The sequence below is a fragment of the Calidris pugnax genome, unplaced genomic scaffold (assembly GCF_001431845.1).
Source record: "Calidris pugnax isolate Ruff unplaced genomic scaffold, ASM143184v1 scaffold1, whole genome shotgun sequence".
In the NCBI taxonomy this organism is placed as follows: domain Eukaryota; kingdom Metazoa; phylum Chordata; class Aves; order Charadriiformes; family Scolopacidae; genus Calidris; species Calidris pugnax.
This window is the reverse complement of record NW_015090800.1, coordinates 5,876,823-5,897,987: the sequence shown is the minus strand read 5'-3', so window position 1 is coordinate 5,897,987 and position 21,165 is coordinate 5,876,823. Positions and strand designations below refer to the sequence as shown.

At 48.6% G+C, this 21,165-nt stretch overlaps 1 protein-coding gene across 1 annotated transcript in view; it reads right to left on the bottom strand.

The window, feature by feature from the left end:
* LOC106885313 (sodium- and chloride-dependent betaine transporter-like) overlaps positions 1-21,165 on the bottom strand; it is a 40,999-nt gene that overhangs the window by 19,319 nt on the left and 515 nt on the right. Inside the window, exons 2-7 of the mRNA XM_014937407.1 lie at positions 12,033-12,229; positions 8,448-8,582; positions 7,149-7,289; positions 5,507-5,594; positions 3,763-3,895; positions 714-848 (exon numbers count right to left, since the gene is read on the bottom strand). Coding sequence (XP_014792893.1) covers positions 714-848; positions 3,763-3,895; positions 5,507-5,594; positions 7,149-7,289; positions 8,448-8,582; positions 12,033-12,225 — 825 coding nt within the window. The 5' untranslated portion in view covers positions 12,226-12,229. The remainder of the gene's footprint in view (positions 1-713; positions 849-3,762; positions 3,896-5,506; positions 5,595-7,148; positions 7,290-8,447; positions 8,583-12,032; positions 12,230-21,165) is intronic.

Below are 21,165 nucleotides of genomic sequence, written 5' to 3'. Positions count from 1 at the left end.
GTTTCCTCTTGTCCTATCATCTGTGACTTGGGAGAAGAGGCTGACCCCCACCTCTCTACACCCTCCTTTCAGGGAGTTGTAGAGAGCGATAAGGTCTCCCCTCCTTTTCTCCAGGCTGAACACCCCCTTGCCCTAATCTGGACTTGCCCTCCCTGTGGACACAGCATCCTCCCTGCCGTGAGCTCCAGCGAGTGGTGGCAGGGGCTCTTGTGATCCCTTTGACCAGACCCTGACCCAAGCGAGAGGGACCAGCCCCCCAGGACAGGTGGAGAGAACCTGCTGCACAGGCCCACCTCACCTGCATCCCCTCAGCCTCTGCAAGCACAGGGGCCCTGTTGGAGCCAAACTAAGTGCTAACCAGGCCAGAAAAAAAAACGAAAAGTGGTAGATCATTTTCCCCCGCCCTTCCTTAACTATTTGCATTTAAGATCCAGTAAAACCATCTGTTACATGCTGAATATTTCATATACTTTCCTGCTTTTGCTGAGCCTGTGAGTGGGAATGACCTAATACGCCCATATGCTGCAGATGCACGAGCAAAAAGGCAGTGCTGTGCAGAGGACTAGACCTCTCTCCGTGCTTTTTAAGAAGGTCTAAGTGGTTTGCCGGTCTCCTTTTTGGAGTAGACAGCTAGATCCTCAGCTAGCAGCAGATCCAAGGGCCAGGGCGCTGGAAATCTTGCCATGGCCAGCACTTGCCTGCCTCCCACCCACCTGCGGGTCTGTCAGCCTGGAGATGTCTGGCTTCAGGTAGAAGATGATCCCCTCGACAGCACCCGGCAGCGTGACTCCTCGCACCAGCAGGATGATGAGCATCACGTATGGGAAGGTGGCGGTGAAGTAAACAACCTGTGGGCACAGGGAAACAAGAGGAGAGAGGGTCAGCAGGGAGGGGGCACAGGCATCATCTCGTCTCGTCTCGTCTCATCTCATCTGCAGGCCCCCACCCCAGCAAACGTCCCTGGACCCTGCTGCTGGCCAGAGCTGCTGCTGCTAGAGCAGAACAGGGGAGGGAAAGAAATTAATCGAGGTGACATCTCACCCGTGATTTAGTTAATCTACATTTTGTTCCTCACCCAAGACCTTGCCACTGGTTGCTCTGCATTATTTTCTCTTTCCAGCCAGTGTAATTTCCCTGCTCTCCAGCTGTTCTCTTCATCTTTCTAAAGCTGCAGAAGAAACCTAGATATCTTCCTGTCACTGAGTTTTAATGAGGAGTTATTAAAATGGTCCTCCTCCCAGCAAGAGTTTTCCAAATTAAATAGTAACTTTTGCTGCCCAATTTGAGACACCTTTCAGGGGTTTCATTGCCAGGGGTGCTCATGCAGCACTCTCATTCCTTCAATGCCTCTGAGCTCACACATAACAAATGGGGGCACCTCAAAGCCTTTAAAAGAAATGTACATCATTATTTTTGTAAAACCTTCTTTTCACTTCTTCTTGTGTGTGATGTAAATAAATATTATAGTAGAATTAATCATCTCTAATCCATTGCGTAATGCAACATTTTTTTTCTATTTGCAAAATATCCGTGAGCAAGTTGCAAGTTCCTAACATTTATTCATTATTGAAATTCACCCAAGTAATGTGAAAGCTTGTTTACTCTATGGATTCATAGTGAGGGGCCTAAAATGACGTTTTTTTCTGCTTAGTGATAATTGGTCAAATAAGTCACAGTATGTGGCACTTCTGCTGTTTCCCCAATTGAATGAGAATGTGAGCACTTTTGGCACATGGACTAAAATCTACCTTCAGAAATCACTTCTGGGAAATATTTATACAAACAGCTGAATGCATAAGGAAGGGAAACATGGAAAAAGCACAAGAGCAGGCAAAATGAATAAAAGAAAAGGGCTTTTAAAGAAAATGAGTCTTCATGGAATTATTTGAAATTATTTTCCTGAGGTTGCTATTGTTTCTTTAAGTTTGGACTCCCTAAATCACAGAAGCATAAAAACAAGGTTCTGGCAGAGTTACCCGATTAGAGCAGCCTTTCAGTCAAGCACAACATCCTGTTTACTCTGCTACTGTTGAACAAAATTATGTACCTAATCAGAATTTCTGGGACCTCCCTACTGCTTCGCCTAATACATAATCAGCGAAGAAAAAGAAGGAAGGAGCTGATTTTTTTTGACAGTGCCCCTGTAAAACTCAAAATTACTACCTGCAGAGAAGAAAACTGGCCTGTCCGGTCTATGGTATGTCTTGGGACAGAAAAACCCACCCTGTATTGCTGCACCATGTCCGTAACATCCAGCTGGTAAAAAATAAGCCCTGTATCCTAAAACTTGTGGAAAAATATGTGGTCCAAGGAAAACCATTCCAGCTACTAAGCGCACGCAGTTTCCTCTCACTTTCTCATCTGACTTTGCCGAACTCAATCAGCCCAACCAAGCTGACTGAATTCCTTTAGCTTTCTCCTTGTGCAGGCAAGTTCTGCACACCAGGGCAGCACCAGGGAAAGGAGAGACTCGGTGGAGAGGGCTGAGAGCTGAAAGGAACCCTGGGATGACTTAATTACACTTCCATGGGGATCAAACAGCCTCTCAGACCCAGTCTCCCAAGATCAGAATGATACCTTTTTCAAAAATAGCATTGTGGTATTCAAACCAGGGAGCATCAGAGATTTAAGATTTAAAATGAAGACCATCCCCTCTACCCATAGATGTGGTGCCTGGTTCTCCCTCCTTGAGAAAGAGTGGACAGCAGCTCAGCACCAGCAAGACCAGGGTCACCAGCAAAGACTGGGAGAAACCTAGCGAGCAGTGCAAGCTATTGTCTTGCTCTGTTAAATTGGATGCCCAGTACAGTTTAAGGTGGAACTGGTCAAATCCCAGTTTTAAGTGGGATTTGAGACTGGAACATGGGTGGCTAGTACCAGAGGCAACATCTGCCAATACTAGGGATAGTGATTTGAACAAAGAAGTCTCTTGCAGAAACTGGTTCCACTCCCTGTGCTATTGGGACATCCCATGGACGCCCACAAGATCCAACCATCATTAATGACCCACCCATCTCATTGCAGCTCTAGGAAGGAAGAAGGTCCTGAACAACTCAAGGCCATAGCAGCGTCCCTAACACCCACCCCAAGGCATCATGCACTCATTCACTCCAGAAGGACAACCAGCCCACCTGATCTACAGGACCAACGCCAGGAGGGAACACTAGCTCCAGCCTCACCAGCAAAATGCAGAAAGTAACCCACTGAGCCAAAACCCACAGAGCCAGGGGGAGTACAAGGGAGAGCACAAAGACACCCCTCCCACCCCAAGTATTTTTCAGGATGTAGAAGCAGGAGAGATTCATTATCTATTCACTGAGCTGGTTACAGGCAGCAGCTTGTTTGTTTTGCTCAAGTGTTCAATTATCACCAGGGATAGGAAGTTTGCCACTGCAGAGGATCTTGTTAAAAATACCAACAAGCTTCACCAGGACAACACAGTGACTGGATGATTCCCAAGGGCACCTGGGGAGTATCCATCAGCCATTGTGAGTATCTCCAATGGAGAAGGTGACCCAAGACTACCTTCAGTTCCCAGGTCCTTCCCTGTTTTCTCCTCCCTGTTTGACCTACTCTTTTATTCTTCCTCTATTGGTCAAGCACAACTGGTATAAATCAGTATGGCCCCACCAGGTTTTAGGTTTGTCTTTGGTGCTGTGTGTCTCCCGCCTCTACTTCATGAAGAGGGAAAAGAGATTGGAAAAGAAATGTAAGATGGGTGCAAGGAGGCTTATGGACCAGGAGGACAATCTCCATTCCTACTTTGCCTGTGGACTTGACCCCTTTCCAGATGCAGAAGTAGCAGATGATCCACGCCAGCAGAAGACACAGAGCCAGCTCCCAGCGCACAGTGCCCAGTTTGTGAATACCATCCGTGAGCCCCAGGACTCGCTTCCTGCCAGTGTCCAGGGACAGGGAGAAAAGCATTAACACCCCAGACACCACTCATCCATACAGACCTTTCCCATATTACCCCATCCAAGGACTTAACAGACTATCCACAGCACATCTACCCAGGGTTCCCAATCATGCGAATCACCCCAGCTCTGCCTAGGGCTCCCTTTTCTGTTGTTCCTAATCATGCTGCTCCACCGTGTCCTGTAGCTGGCCTGAGCCCTCCCATGGTCTTCAAGCCCATGGCACCTGGCCTGTCAGACCCATATAACACAAACTCACCACCCACTCCCCATTGCTCCCCACCCCTGGCAGCTGCCCAGCAGACACTACTCAATCCAAAGCAGGCCACCAATGCCGTCATCACCCCATGGCCACTGCTCTTCCTGTGGCCTCCCGTAGACTATGAACACCGTATATATAAGCATAAATGGCCTTTATAATTCCCATGACCTTCCTTCAACCTTGAAGACTCACCATCAGGAAGGTAGGTCCACACAAGAGCTCAGCACTGCAGCTCATGTGGTCCCCAGAAGCCTGATCCCACACTGAAAATTTCTCTGCACACTCTTCTCGAAACTAGTCCCCTCAGCGTCCCCTTGCCCTTGCAACCCCTGCAATAAGCCTGAACAATCATTTCAGAGGGGTCACTAAACAGTGTGTGCAAAGAATAGGGCAGGAGAGGTGGTCCAGCACTGGGCATTCCCCTTCTGCACCCATGGGCACATATCATCTTTGTGTGCCCTGTGACAGCTGCAAGGGACAAAGGACACTCAACCCTCTCAGAGGCACTTTTAAGAGCCATCAATGGGAAGAAAAAAAAAAAAGAAATAAAAGAAAAAAAAAAAAAAAAGAGGGAAAAAAAAGAAAAGTACTGCTGCAGCTGAGCCCCTGGCACCACTTTTTTTTATGAGCCCTTCCTCAGTTGAGTGGAAAGGTAGTGTGGCCCCGGCAGCCACTTCAACCTCTCGAGGCTGCAGTGATGACCCTCTCTGGGACACTCTCTTACCTGTTGCCAGACCCTTCCCTCAGAGGTGTTTTACTGTTTTATTGCTTCCAGCCCCATGACCAAACCTCCCCGAGCCCTTCTGTGGCATCTCATGCATAGACCTCAGACTTTGCTCTTCAGGGATGAGTCTGAGCAGCTGGATGGACCACCTCCCTTAGGCACCAAGCAAGACATGGTCAGAAGAAGGGAAAAGGCAGTTTTTTCCCTTTTCTGTGTCACTGTAGGGGATGGTTCAGTCTGTCCTGGCCTCTCATGCTTGCCTGCCAACTGTAGCCTGTGACACCCACTGCAAGTACCCCCTGTTTACAGCAAGTCCTCTTCTTTTGGTGCCTCTTTCTGTGGCCACACTCACCCAGGCACCTCAATGCCAGGAGGGGAATATGCCTGTGTGTGTGTGTACACCAGCACCCCTGGGCGAGCAGCCTTCGGGGTGTACCCAGTCCTCGTGTCCCTGGACTCTGTGCCAATCTCCTTGGCAGCTCAGTGCATCGTGCTCCCCATGTTTGGGTCCTACAGACACGCACAGCCCTCCACCCAGATACTCCTACAGCTGCAGCCTTAGGATGAGAGAGGAGCCTGAACAGAGGGAAAGAAATCACATACTCCCAAAACTCAATCATTGGGGAGGTGGCGTTCGCAGGCACGGTCCTGTTGTCCCAGCTGGATCTATTCAGAATGTCCACACAGAGATCTACCGAAAGAAAAGGAAGCTGATGAGCCAGAGAAATTCTCCAAGGCTCCTTCCCCTCTGTACCCTAACACTCACTCTGGCAGCACACAGACCCTTCACCCCATGCTATAGAGCATCTCATTAAACTCGAGCATCTCATTAAGCATCTCATTAAACTCTGGCTCTCCCCAGCTACGAATCCCAATCCAGCAGTAGCCAGAGGGCTTCAGGAAGGGGAGAGGGGAAGGAGAGAGCAATTCCCTGCCAAATGGAAACCAGATGGCTGCAAAATATAGAGTATTGAGGGATAGCCACTATAAGTAGCCAGGATAGAAAATCCCATTCTCCTCCCACACCATGCACCATTCCCTGTCCACACATGCACACATATGTTCACACACACCACAGATGCCTTCATGTTCCACTCTGCCACCCCCAACCCTGTCACATAGCGTGAAATTACTAAAAACAGAGGAGATGCTGCGCATCCAAGAAATGCACCTCATCTTGCATTTGGCAAGCAAAAGGCAATCCACTGGAAAAGCTGAGGAAGCTTTGGCTTTCCCTGCTCTGGCTGGGAAGCTTCTGCCTGTTAAGAAAACATCTGTGGCTTGCCTCACAAACCAACCCATGCTGGGGAAGCTGAAGGAATCAGATCCACTCTTTAAAATCCTGGTTACCTCTGCTGGGATGAAGGGGCAGAGGAAGCTGTGAGTGAATGGCCCACAGGGTGGAGAGATTTAACACGTCACAGAAATGAACCATCTGACTCAAAAGAAAAAGGGAGGGAACCACACTGCCAACCAAAGCTCTTTCCAGCCTAGCTTTCCACTGAAAGCAATACAACCTGTTCAACATGGTAAAAAAAGTCTGTCAGGGACGTCGTGAGGATTACCTCACATCCACCCCATCTTCCCAGGCACAGCCCAAGTGCTTTGAACAAAACCAAACATTTATGTGAATTGTGGGTGTGAGGAGATGAGATCCCTGGCCAATGGTATAGAGGTTTGTATGTCATTACACCAGAAAACCAGTGCCTTTCGAGTTTTCTATTGCTGGTTCCTGCATTGGGAGACCTGTACTGGCAAAATCTTCCAGTGCAGGCTTGGCCTGATTTAGCCAAAAGCTGAGTGCACAAAGGAAACTGTTCAGTACATGGCAGCAACTGCCCCAGTAAATCTGAAGGAGTGGGGTAGAGTAAGATAAATTGTTGTGCCAGAGCTAATGAAAAGCTCCTGCCACGTGAGAAGGACTCTGAATTAGCTTGAAAACTCTCCCAATCCACCTACCTCTCCCACTTGCCAGAAAATGTGGATTTTTCAGTGAAATCTCAACCCCCCAAAACATCTCTGTGTGGAAATAGTTTTACTGTCCCCTGCTGCTAGGCATAGGGTCGTGGGACTCACCCTTCCTGACACTTGCCCATGATGAATGAAGACAGTCACTTTTGCAGGAGTCCCTAGCCACATAGCAGCTCATGAGAGCTTTTTATCTGAATAGAATATGTTTTCAACAAACCCTAAATAATTTCTGGGAATTGGGAGAAAATTAGAAGCTGACCAAGGGAAGCTGTACCTGAGTTCCAGGGGTTATTGCAGTTGGCCCATGGTAGCACTGTGGTGAAGGAGCTGAAGAGGTAGAAGAGTGCCCAGGAGAGAATGATGATGTAGTAGATATTCAGATAGCACTCGATGACTTGTGTGGCATATCCAATTCCTGTGAAGGAAAACGAAGGAGGTGAGGATAGGGCTGCCAACCAACTCCTGACACATTGGGCTTAGCCACAAACAAAGACATAGACCATGCCATGGTATGAAGGGTGCATCACCAGCTACATGGCTCACTAGAGAATCGGGCAAGAGAAAGGGAAAGAGAAAGAAGTTTGTGACCGTACATGCGGACAGGAAACATTGTTGGTATCTCTAGACAGGTTTATGGTGGAACAGAGAGAAAAACTTTTGCTGATGGGAAAACATTTTTCTGACCACTGCCATGCCACTGCATTACACTTCCACTCCTGCAGGAAAGCTAGCTCTAGCCTTGAAAGTAAAGAAATGCCACTACTGTCCTCCTCCAAGCTGTGTGCCAGAGCACAGGGGTCTCCAGCTCAGGGGGTCCCAGGCTCTCCAAGGCATTTCAAATAACATCTGTGCTTGAGCAAACTAGCCAGGCCTTTAATCTGCCTGAGAACAGGTTTCTCTGTCTGCAAATTTAGAGTAATAAGGTCTCCTCTGGACAGGAGAATTGTGAATGTTAGATTCATTAAGATATTAATGCCATTAAACAACCTTTCCCAGGGCCCCAGGAGTCCTGGTTCTTATACTTGTGCCTGAACAACAGCCCAGCCCATCTCTGGGCTGTCAGACCAGTGTGTGCAGAGTGATTCCCCCCCATTGTGCAGGAAACCAGCCTGCAAACGCTGCCAGAGCAGCCCTGAGCACAGCTACAGGCAGGGAAAGTGCCATAAGCCAGCCTTCCTCATCTTCTTGCCTCCTCAGTGTGTGTCCTGGACTATGCATGCAGCTGTTTGTGCACTAATACTTCCATCCTCCTCCTGCTGCTTGCTGGCCATCCTGTTGCTCCTCTCTCCAGGACTCCGAGCATCTCAAAGCAGAGGTTGTGGCTGGGCTGGACCAGCACAGCCCCCAGCCAGTGCCACAGCCCTCAGTCACCTACTGGGGGTGGTCAGTGCCCTCACTGCCCCTGCACACACAGCAGTCACCAGGAGGGACAGCACGGCTGGGAGAGAGAGGGAGGGAGGGAGAATAAAGGAGAAATAATAAAAAAAACAACAACAGAATAACTTTTCCAAAGAAGGCACTGAGTCACTAATTGTTAGAAAGTGCTGCCAGCAATTCCTGGAACTTGACTCACCTTCAAAGATGGGACAAATCTTCCTCCAGGCAGTGACCCCTCCCTGGTTGGTGTACTGTCCCAGCGCTGTCTCCAGGAAGAAGACGGGGATCCCACAGGTGAAGAGGAAGATGAGGTAAGGGATGAGGAATGCTCCTGCAGAGAGGGGTGAGATGCTACCTCAGGAACCTCTTTAAAACCCTGTCCTCATCATTCCCTGCCAGGTACCTGGGGCCACAGCTGGACTCGGTTAAATAAACACAAACATTTCCCTGAATTAACTGCGCAACCTCTGCTAAAAACAAGGTCTCCAACACCATTGTTGGAGAAAAAAAAATACAAGTGTGGTCTATCTTGTGCTACTGCAGTATTTCTGAGCCCAGTCCTGGCCAAAACCTAGAGGTAAGGAGTAGCAGAGTGAGGAGGGAAAAAAAGATGGTGCTGGAGAAGTTCTCACTGCTTCACTCTCATGACCTCATTCTCGCTTTCAGCAGGAGTCAGGCAAAGCAAAAGGAGTCCTTGTTTCACATAACCACATTTGTTCTGCCTTCCCCAGGAGTCACAGCAAAACTCCCACTTGTCCAGAGGATACAAACCTGGAGGCTGGTGACATTTCTTGGTAAGTAATAAATTTTGCGGGATATAAATTTGCTTGAGACGTGTTTCACATCAAATTTGAAATGCAATTTGCGCCAAAAGAATAGAAATAGGGGAAGGGCAACAGACTATCTTTCCAGCATTTTCAAAATGAAAAAGTTTAACTTCTCTCTTCAAATTCAATTTTTTAATTAAAATATAGAGAAATGTCTTAGGAGAAATCAGCCTGAAATAGCCCTCAGATTAACCCTTGATGAAATGGAAGAGGAAGGGGAGAGAGAGAAGGTTTTTTCCCAGAAACAATGACCAACAAAAACAATGCATCAGAAAATACAAACAAAAGAAAATCAAACAAAAAAGGGTTATGCCCTCTTCAGCCATCTGAATTTTTTACCCCTTCTTTTCAGTTCTGCTGCCAAACCAAAACACCCAATACTTTCATTGTTCTGCTCAAAACTGCTCCTGCAATCTCAGTTTCACTGCTGACCTCCCTTCTATCACCTCACAGTTTTTCTCCCCATCATTACTGTAGGTTTTCACACTTTTACTCCCTGCCAAACAGGACAAGGTAACTGCCTTCCTCCCTGGAACAACTGTCGAGGTCTTGCCATCCCAGAGAGTAAACTGTTGCTCACAAGTATCTCCCACTAAAAGTTCCTGGAGAGCATCTTCAGCTGTTTGCAACCAAGATGAGGGCCCCTTTCTCACCCCAGCCAGAAGTGGTCCCACAGGTCCCCTTCTCCCCTGCCAGCACAGGCATTCGCCCTGAAAATCCTTCCCATGACAATTAGCAGCTAGGAACACTTCCCCTTGTTTTTAAGCCAACAATGTTCCAATAACAAGCAACATCCAAATCTCCCCTAAACACAGCTGTGCCGTAGCTGCAGGGGACCTGGGGCTAGAGGGAGGGAGGCTGGTTCACAGCACAGGTCCAGGTTTGCAGAGCAAGGAGTGGGAACTGCATGAGCTAAACTAGAGGCAGCTGCTGCTTTCGGTGCCGCAAGACATCTATCTGTATGCCAAATCTGCAAGACAGCTTTATTATCCTGCACACAGATGAGCTTTCCAGCAGGTCCCAGAACCTCTCCTCTGATATCATTTGTCCCGGAGGTTGAGCCATTTTGGTCTCTGAGTAATGAGGGCTTTCTTACACCTCTATTGTCTTGCCTCTCTTAATTTTCCCAGAATGGCTACGAGCTGAAACTCCAGTTGTGATCTCCTCCCGGTTTTCTGCTCTGCTGGAGGAGACCCAGCCTTGCGAGGGGTCCCCAGAAACAGACCCTCTTTCCTGACAAGTTAATAACAAGCCCAGAATGCTGAGCAATTAGATCAGATTTGAAAGTGCAAGTTTACGCTGGGTTGCTCTACAGCAAGTCAGCACAATCTTTTTTAGGACATCTGTCTTTACAGCTTTATAGCAGTCTCACTAGATCTGAAGGTGGAGAAAGGTGACAGGACAGCAGTCTCCACGTTGGGTTGGAGCGTGTGTGTGTTGGGGAGGGTGGTGGTAGTGGAATTTATAGGTGAAGAATGTCTGTTTTGCAATTTCAAGAACTTTTCCAGTGGTAAGAACATCGTTGAGTGTCATGGGAAACACAGTACTGTGTCCCATATGAGTTTGCTGGCCATCTGGTTCCCTAGAGCTCTAGAGAGAGAAATGTACCTCCCACAGTAGTAGCCTACTTTCTGCAATGACAGTGCATGAGCTGTCAGGGAAGGACTCTCCCATCCTAATCTTTCCCAAGCCTCTGAATCACAGCCTTAGATGTTCCAGAGTAGTATTATTCAATAGATATCTAAAATGAACAAAAGTATCCTTTTCACTTATACTAATTAGCATACAAATTGCAAGGACTGCTGAACCAGGTACCATAGGCATAAACTATGCAAAGATATCATCTGAGCTCAGGAAGGAATTTTCCATGCAAAAACCATGACTTCTCTCTCAAAGCGTCACTGCAGAATGGGCTGCTCAGTCAGATACACCACTAGTGTTCACTAACCCATGCCAGTCTGGCTTGTGTTTGGTGCCTCCAGTGCCTACCATCAAAACCTCAAAGAAGAAGACTAGAGGATCTACTAAAAACCATTCCAGGTTCAAGAAAACCTCTTTCCGTTTTCTTTAACCGTCCTCTTATCCGACCCCCATTTGCTTCAGAGGAGACATTGTATTGACTTCTGCTTGACTTGGATAAACTCCAACAACAGCACAGGGGACATGAATTTGGTAGTCCTGGGATGAACAACAGCTAAATCACTCATCCATTGGTGACAGCTCACAGCACCTTGGGAAAGAAATGCCTTTTTGTCATGGTCTGCAGAGAAAGGAAGTTTAAAATGTGGGGAACATGCACGTCCCAAACTGTTAGTTTAAGGTGTTTCTAGAGAACAAGGACAAAAGAGAAGTTATTGCTGTATTTGACATGTAATTTATTATTCCTCCTTTTCTTTTATAAAGTTAGATTTTGATTCACCAAGAAAAGTTAGTGACAGTCAATTATTGCCTTCTTCTTTTCCAGTTCCATTTTATTGTTATGAAAAAGCTTAATTTTTAACCATTGCAGTGTTAGTGCAGATCTTATTGCAGTGTTACTTGAAAAAGAGAGTTATGCAAGAAACAAAGGGAAAGGGGAATTAATTCTTCCTGGGGATGGATTTTCCTAGCAGTGGGGTGACCACTGGGGGAACTATTCCTAGGAAAGAGGTAGCAATATCCTTCTTCCAGACACGATCTGTCTCTAGAGGTGCCCAAGAGCCTTGAAGAATTACTAAAGTTCAATTCAGCATCCAAACTCTGGAGAGCTGCTTTCAGAAACAGTACCCACTGGGGAACTGGATTCACCCCTCAGTGCTACTCCTTCTGGCTTTGCCAGAAGCTAACTTGCTTGAGGTGAGGGCAAGGGAGTGCATGTAGGGGCACATGAGGCATAGGAGAAACAGGTCCAGTCAGGCATGTATCTCTAGTTTTGCCTACAGACCTAGGACAACTCATGCACGCTATGAACTTACCACCGCCATTCTTGTAGCAGAGGTATGGGAACCTCCACACATTACCCAGACCAATGATCTCCCCGGCCACAGACAGCACAAACTCCACTTTGCTGCTCCACTGGCCTCTCTCTTCCATTTCTTCCTTTTTTATCTCTTCAGGAACTGTGATGGCCCCATTAGGCTCTCCTTCCTTAGCTACAGCTCTTGTCATGGCTCTGTGGGACAGAAGAAAAAGAGATCATGGGACATAGGGAGCCGCTGTGGGACATGCTGGTGGGAAGAGGAGGGAGGGGACCAGTAACCACAATAGATGTCTTCCTGTTATCCCCATGAGGTTCTCCTCATCCTTGGGAAAATGGATTATTTAGCATCAGGATGAAGCATTTTCCCAAGTAATGTCTGTAGAACAGAAAGTTGTTTCTAAAGCAACAGAGAAAAGGTCACCAATCAGGTGAGAAGGACCCACCTGCATCATCCCTTCACTGGACTTACCCCCAGATTCACCCTCCCCCCCGCCCCCCACCAGTACTCTTCCTCATTCTTCCCAGACCACCTCCTTACTGTACCTTCATCTGCCCCTCAGCACAATGGCTAAATGCTCTGCATCTCCACCACAGCTGGAAACTTGTCTGGGACTTTGGAAACAGTAATTCAGAGGAAGAGAAAAGCAGCTGGAGCTGAAGCAGTGTATGGGGGCAGGAGTTTCTCTTCCCCATGGGCTTTATACAGCAATTGTCTCCTTTTGAAGTAGTTTCAGAGAATAGGATAGAAATGATGTGGACTAATAGATGGAACAAGAATGGATGACCTACCACCTTATTTCAAGGCATTGCCAGGAGTGCTGTCTCTGACCCCCTGGACACCATGTCACACTACCATGCAGCCTTCTAGGTGTTTCAGGTCTAGGTTAGTAGGAAAAAGCCCAGCTATGGAAACACAGAGTAAAGTCACTGTTGGAGGAGGCACGTTGAATGTGGCTGGGCCTATAGGCTGGGACAAGGAAGACATTCTCCACTCTATACTAAATCCTGAATAACGTTTAGCAGCACCTTAATTAAGCAAAGTTAGTGCCTGCTTGTTACAAGATACATTTTTCTGTCATACACAAAGTCCTTTAATTGGTTAGTTAATTTAAATTTAGCCAACATTCATACAGACCAGATTGAATCTCCTTGTTGACAACATTTTTGTATTGTTTACAGGCATTTGATTATGAGAAGAAACTAAAGTGTGAAGAAAGAAAGGTCCCTTTGACTTAGTTAAAAACATTCTCCTCAATGCACAGGTGAGTCCAGGCAGAAAGCACACACCTAACCCGAGAAGGATAGCTGATGAACTATGCCAGTGAAGCTCTAAGCATAGCTACACTTCACTGGTGGCATTACTGAGCAGAAGTTGGCCTTTGAAGGAGTGATTGGCATCAGCAAGGACACATATGTTCATGTTGGGATTAGGAAACTACACTGGAAACAAGCCTCTCCAAAGCAGCAGCATCTCTGCTACAGGCTTCCATTCCCATCAGCTGTGAGTGCTAAGAAATCAGGTTTTTGTCTCTTCATATTATCTCGCAGATTTGTTTTGTTGGTGGTTTGATAGGTTTTTTAATAGCATATCTATCATTCCATCTGTGCCTCCTAAAGGGACATCCCTGCCTCCAGGGAGCATCAGGGACAGGAGTTTACATCATCCATACTACTTAACTCTTCCTCTGCCCCAGATCTGCTCTGGACCATGTCAGCTTGCTCTCTCCCAGGCAAAGTCCAAGCACGGCTTTGGAGGTGGCTTAGTCCAGGGAGCTCTCCCAGTCAGCACAATGAGCAAGACCTCACCACGCTTGATATCCTCTACCTGATAGGATCACCAAAGTGATCCATCAACCTTTTGCACCAGGACCATGATGACAAGCTGTTCCCTCCCTCCTTCTGCCTAGTCTCTCTCCATTCATCTCCCTCTGGGCTAGTGTCAATCAGGGCATGAGCCATCTCATGAGGAGAAGGGACTGCCAGGGAGCCTGAGCTTACTGGGAATTAGCACAAGTGTGATCCTAACATCAAACTGCCCCGGTAGCCTAGAAACACCATGGTGCTTGTTTTGGTGTAGTTTCCAATGAGGCAAGGGGGAAGCAGGAGCAGGAACTGTTTGGCCGTGCCTGTGCTTACTGCACACAAGACAGCATCATTACCACTGTGTCTCATTTGCTTCTGTAAGTTGCCCGGTGCAAACAAAATTATTTCCTAAATGCTAACCCTCTGGATATATCAGGCCCTGGGGCAAAGACAGATGCTTGCATATGAAAAGACAACTTTTATTGAATGCTCATAGCAAAGCAAGCAGTTTTTGGCACAAAGCATGCTTCCTCCCTCTGTCATTCAAATACAGAAAGAAAACCAGATCTCACAGTATAATACACCAATTGCTCTCTAAATGCCGAGGGCAAAAACAGTCTTTGTTCCCCCATCTGCCTTGGTGCTGAAGGGCTCATCCTATTCCCTTTGAAATCCCATTTCCATGGACTCTGAATGCAGAGGACTGATTCCCATACAAGGCATTAACACTGCCTTCAGTAAGAGGGGCTGCAGCAAGAACAAGGGAGCACAAACGAGGGAGGAGAGCAGTCAAGGGTCAGCAAAGACCATCTTCCAGGCTATATAGCTGCCTCTTCAAGAATATTGCAGAAACATTCTGGTCCCCTATTAAATTTGGGAGTTATTTCCAACGAGGGCTTTCACATGGGAAGTACCTCTGTGGGCACAACCAGTTTCAGTGTCAAATGCAGATGCACCAGGGCACTAAGAAAGCAACCTCCCTCTTTTCACCAGCTCTTGCCCTTTATGGTCCATATGCTGGAAGGCACCCATTTACCGGTATGGCTTGTGTTGCCCCAAACTCACCAGGTACTGCAGGACGTGTGGATCCACACTTGAGCGTGCTGCTGAATCAGTCCTCTAACAGGCTTATACAAACCTCTAACCCCACATTTAAAGAAGGTAAAAACCCTAGAAATCAAGGCCCACACCCTAAATGCTGGCGGATGCGGAGCTAGCAGCTCTGCAGCTCACCAGCACGGAGATCTTCCCAGTCCTAGAGCTTTGCCCCCATCACTTAGCTCGCCTGCTGGGTTGGATGGGGAGGTGGAAGCATCAGGTTCCTCCTGCCAGTCTTTTCTCAGCTTCTGAAACCCAGGCAAGGCCCCTTTCCCCACTGCCTGCCTGCAGCAAGGCCTGCCAGCTGGCTAATCAGTTCATTCAGATGCTGCAGCACAGCCTCCTCATCTTTGAGAGGAGCAGAGCTCCACGCACTGTCAAATGTGAGAGGAAAAAAATAACACATACTTAATGAAACGTGTTTGATCTGCCACAGTCCCTGGCACATTCCAATTTGCTGCAGTCCAGGGCACATTATCAAGTACAATGATGCTTAAGTCTAGGCTTATTGAGGATGTCATGAGAAGCTGACGGGAGAGGAATTAGCTAATTCTTTGCTTTTATTCTTTTAATGCAAGGTGGATTCAAGAGCCAGCCAATTTCTGCTAATATTTGTGTTTTACCTGGTTTTGTGTTAGACCAGTTTCACGCAGGGATGGGAAGGATTGCTATCGGGGAGTCACCTCCCCTCACCTAACCCCAGGAAGGGAACGCCCTGGGTGCCAGCCTGCAGCTTCAACCTTGTCACCAGCCTCCACCTCAGGGATACCTGGGCCAGGGCTTTGACTCTGCACCTGTTTTCTGCCTCCAGAAGAGGCCAACACAAAGGATGGAAGCTGGGATGCTGCAATGGGGAACAGGGCTGGGACAAACACAGACCAGCAGGGAGGATGTGGTTCTCGTGGCTTCATTTTCCTATATTAAAAAAGGGGGAAAGCACCCTGGAATCAAACTTTTTCAACTGGGAACAGGTGGCAGATTAAATCGGTGCCCAAAGTTTTGTCCCTTCGTGCCATGAACTTCAGCTTCTCCCTTCCCAGACAAAGCGACACACAGCATTACACATCCCCTCCTCTGCTTTGCCTGCTGTTTCTATGAGAAAGCCTATTCACACACCTCCTGGATCTTTTCCTGAACATCCAATCCTACTGTGCCCCTACCCTATATGTTCTCAGGCCAGATGGGGACTGAAATAACTTCTTGTTTCCAGCTAGGAACAATTTGACTCTCCCACAGCAGCCGCAGCCACCCCCTGTGTTACATCCTCCCCAACGGGCAGACATTTTCTTCCCCCTTTGAAAACCTCTCTCCTTAATACATGAGTTTGGAGAAAAGACTTTGCGCCTTGCTGCCTGCCTTCACTTTTTCTGCTGATCCTTCGCCACAGTTCGGAGGAAAAAAAAAAATCCTCTGACTCCTTCATTCTCAGCCTCTTTTCTTTCCTCTGCCGTAAAGTTTTCCCCACTGTTAAGATGCCATCCGACATAATCGACAATCTACCCCCTTCTGGACCCACTCATCTACCACCACCACCTCCTCCTCATTTCCCTCAGACCTCACCAGTCTCTTCTAGAGGTGCCCTGCTGTATTTTCAGCCCTCAGTACTTTGAGGAGGTGCCTTTTTCCAGGGCTGGAGTATCCTTTGCGGACATGAACCCCAGTCTGTTATCTTCCCACGGAGAAGAGGGGGCTTCCCCCATGCCCAGTGCAACAGGCAGCTCTGTATGAAATCTTTGGCTTGGTATTGGGCTTGGTGTGTGGAGGCAGCCACATTTTTCCCGACAAGATTTACCACTGAGAAAATATTAATACATGTGAAGCACTGAACAGGTTGCCCAGAAAAGTAGTGGATGCCCCATCCCTGGAGGTGTTCAAGGCCAGGCTGGATGGGGCTTTGAGCAACCTGGTCTGGTGGGAGGTGTCCCTGCCCATGGCAGGGGGGTTGGAACTAGATGATCTGTAAGGTCCCTTCCAACTCTAACCATTCTATGATTCTATGTGGATTCCCACAGGTACTGAAATGAGAGCTGGCAGCCATAAACACAGACCACTCCAAAAATTCCCTTCTTCTAGATTTGAATGAGGTAGCCCAGTCTCCCCTTGGTCATGAATTTTGGGCTACGTTTTTCCCACACCTACCACCATGGGATCCTTCAATTATGGCCACAAAAGGCAAAGAAAGCCAAGGACACCTCTGAAGTGCTGTGGACACTCAACAGATATGCAGGAGAACAGTGTTTGTTGGATTTATCTGGGAACAAGCTGACACTAAAGGGGTGAGGCAGGAAAAAGAGAACGAGAAGTGTCCTTTGAAAGTGAAACACGGTGGTATGGTGGTATGCTCAACCTCTCCCAGGGCAATGAGAGCTTATTCAGGGCTGCTCAGGTGAGACAAGGAAGAAGAGGAAGAAATAAGACAAAGAAGAGAAAAAAAAAAACAAAGGAGAAAGAAGAGCAAGAAGCCACCTGGGATTTTGGCACCAGAGGAAGAAGCCATTAGAGATTGTCCTAAAGCTTTTCTCCCCACAGACCTACTGCCTGTTCCCAACTGCCGTCACACAGGAGCTCCTACTGCTGGGGAGTTAACATCCTCCCTTTGACCTCTGCTGCTGTTTTATCTTAAGGCAAACAAGAGGAGGACAAGTGCAAGAGTGAACAGAGATGCCATCAAAAAGCAGATGATCACGCTTGTTAGAGAAAGACCTCTTTTTTAAGTGTGGACACTCATAGGTGCTGCCTGAGCTGCAGAAGGCAAAATTGCAGGTGATGCTGCAGACAGCTGCACTGCATTTATATTTCTGGGTTTCCTTTTGAAACGGGCAGCAACCGAGCACGCAAACGGCAATTTAAGGTAGGGCGGGAGGAACCAGAAAACAAGCAGTCTGGGCTGTGTTACAAAAGGAGGAGCGGGAGGAGGCAGAAAACCCTCCGGTTGCACAAGATGAGCCAGCAGTTAGTCGGCAGCTGAGATCCTGCCTTGCATTGCGATGGCAGGAGGCGGGGGCGGTCGTGGGAGCAGGGACAGAAAATCAGGGCTCAGCGAGGAACAGCAGTGCCAAGGCAGAGCTTAAAGGACAGACCCAGTTAGATTAGCGCGCGGGGGCTGCTGCTGGAATAGGTCGTATCTGCAAGATGGACAGGAAAATATTAGCTGTAGAAGTAAGTGCTTTCCAGCCAATCTAAGAGCAGCTACGTGAGCAAGGGATGGCTGCTTCCAAACCGAAATGCTGGTGGAGAAAGGCTCACTCCAGCTGCACGAAGGAGAAAAGCAAGGAAAGACGTAGCAAGAGAAAACTGATCAACTCTGCGACAGCAGCAGAAATTAAAATGCCTCTCATTTCAAGCCGTTGAAAGCTAGTTGGCTTCTTTACACCTTCTAATTAACTTCCAGCTTGTGTGGGCTGCAGGGCATTCTCAAAGCATCTGTTCAGCAAGGTTCATGGGGCACAAGAGACTGTGGCAAGGACCAGATCCTGCTTGCATTTTCTCCAACATGAAATAAGAGCAACACTTCCGCAGTTAGTGAGTTTGCTGCTTACTGGCACCAGCAAGAGTGAGATAAGAAGCAACTGTGAGTTTACTAATGACATGTACATCTGTGATACAAGCTGCAAGGATTATGGAGCATCATCCTTCAGAGTACGCATCTCCAGCTTGGAAGCGGACCAAATGGTTCCTGCCCTGTTCTCTGCTACCAGGACAGGAGAGCCTCTCAAGTACCTGACGGTGGCTGGACTTTCCTGAGGGCCAGTGACAAACCCCTTGCTAACAGCAGTATAGGCTGTTGTTCTCAGCGCCAGTTCAGTCTCTGTCAGTGCCTGTGGCACACCTTCCCTGCTCTGAGCTACAGAGACACAGAGGTGGTTTCTTACTCTTGAAAAAATTCAAGACTAACTGATCAAGTCGCTAAATGGGGTGTAAATGCGACCAGAAACCTGCCTCTGCCTTTGCATTAAATGAAATATGTTCCAGACCTCCACTGAGCCCATAGCCTGCTTGTATCTGCTGCCACGTAACAGAAGGTCCAGTAGCACACAACCACAGCAGGACCCATCTTTCTTACAGAGCATCACAGCGGCAGGAGTCCTACAGACATAAAGCCAGTCTGGTCCCAGCCTGGCACCGCCAGAGCCCCCACAGCCACCCATCTGGTGGCTGAAGGTGTCTGGCCGAAGTCCTGCAGCTGCATCAGGCTTGCTGAGAGGTCCTTGGGCCCAGCTGAAGCATGGGGACAGCAAGGCTCTCTTCACCGGTTGGAGGAGCAGAGCAGGTGAAGGGCACAGAGGGTGACAGCCACACTGCTCCAGCACCCACTCTGCAAACAGGGGCAGTAGGGGCACCGGGGGGCAGTGACCCATGGGGCAGTCCAGAGGTACCCCACAGGGACAGGACAAAGTCCTCAGGAGTGGACACCGTGGCTACAGGGCTGCCACCCCACCAGGGCAGCAAATTCATGGAATGAGGCACGCCACCAGGCAGTCCCGGGAAGGTCAGGTGAAGGGAGGGAGGCTGCCAGCCCCCAGTGCCATGGCTCAGCTGCCTGCTGCTGACCCAGGCCAGCCTGAGGGGTTAGGGAAGGGTGGGCAGCAAGGCAACCACCCCCTGGAGGTGCATCAGACCCCTGCAGTGCCTAAAATCTGAACCTTGCAGTCACTTCCCTGGGGCTGCAGCTCTGGGGCAGGGGGGCAGAGGAGCCAGCACCTCCTAAAGTCTCCTGTTCAGGGGTGGGACAGCAGCATAGAAGATTCAGCATCACACTGCTCTAAGCACTTCTAGCTAAACACCCCCAGGCAACACCCTGTGCAACCTCCCAAAAGCACAGCCTGGGGACACCCACTGTCAAAGTGACAAGTGATGGGGAGCGTGAGGAAAGAGTACGCACGCAAAACTATTCTGAAAGTAAAGTGAGGGTATGGCATGAAATCATAGAATCATCTAGGTTGGAAGGGACCTTCAAGATCATCTAGTCCAACCATCAACCTAACTCTGATCAAAAAAAAAACATCACTAAACCATGTCCCCCCAGCACCATATCAACCCATCTTTTGAACACCTCCAGGGATGGTGCCTCAACCACTTCCCTGGGCAGCCCATTCCAATGCTTGATAGCCCTTTCAGTGTAAAAATTCTTCCTAATATCCAACCTGAACCTCACCTCAACCTGAAATGTTACCTTATGCCTCAGCACGGAGGATGGCAGAAGCCATCAGATTATTTGGCAGGGCAGAGATGTGTGTGTAGCCATTGCAGAGCAGCGGGGCCATGACGCGCAGGCGCCCCACTGCAATCCTCCCCGCAGCCCAAACTGAGCTCCCTCTCCAGCCCTGCACCCCACATCCCACTCAGGTGTGGGCTCAGCATCTGCCTGCCTGGCATCGGGGAGGCTCAGCCATTTCCAGTTGGTGCACGGGACAAGTCACCTCATGGCAAATTGGGACAGGCAGAGGCAGGCGTGGGCTGTGACTCTAAAAGTGCCGTAACCCCTTCCTGGCTGTACCTGCTGCAGTGCATGCCAGTCCCGTTCACCTGGGGTAATAGGGACTGCATCCTACCCGTACCCTCCAGGAGGAGAGGTATCTGCTCTCCAGCCTGGGGCACCAAAACTTTCCTGTAGCCCAGGAGTTAGAGATACGGCAGTTAGAGATGCAGAGCAGGGCTTGTTACCCTGTCCTCTGCCACGACCACATCTGCACCCACGAATCCAGCAAAGCTGGGATGTTGCAGAGCTGCAAAGGGCAGGTCCAAGGTTCAGCCTCTGATATCAGCGGCTGTCAAAGAGGAAAAACCAGGGCAATGGCACTTCCAATGGCATTGGATGAAAGCCCTGATTAGCCGTGATTACTTTGAAAGCATTGTTGATTTAAGGAGACACAGATCAAGTGTTATGAAACCCCCACGTGTTCTGCCTGGGTTTGCTCACAAATATGCTCACACAGATCCCCAAAGTTTGGCACCTGCACAAACTGTGCTGTCTCCCTGCCTCACCCTTACATGGGAACAAATCTGATGAAGCTCCCGGGACAAGAATAATAAGGAGAATGCTCTCAGACACATCTCTTAGAGCTGCAGCCCCCAAGTCAATGTACCAGGGCCAGCATCTCTGTAGGGCAGCACAGGAGGAGAGGGAGTCACTGCCTCGTTTTTGCAGGAGCTGAAATGCCTACAGCCTACCTCACGCCTAGCACCTTTCCTCCTGTACCTATTGTCTCCTAGCCATCGCTTCTCTC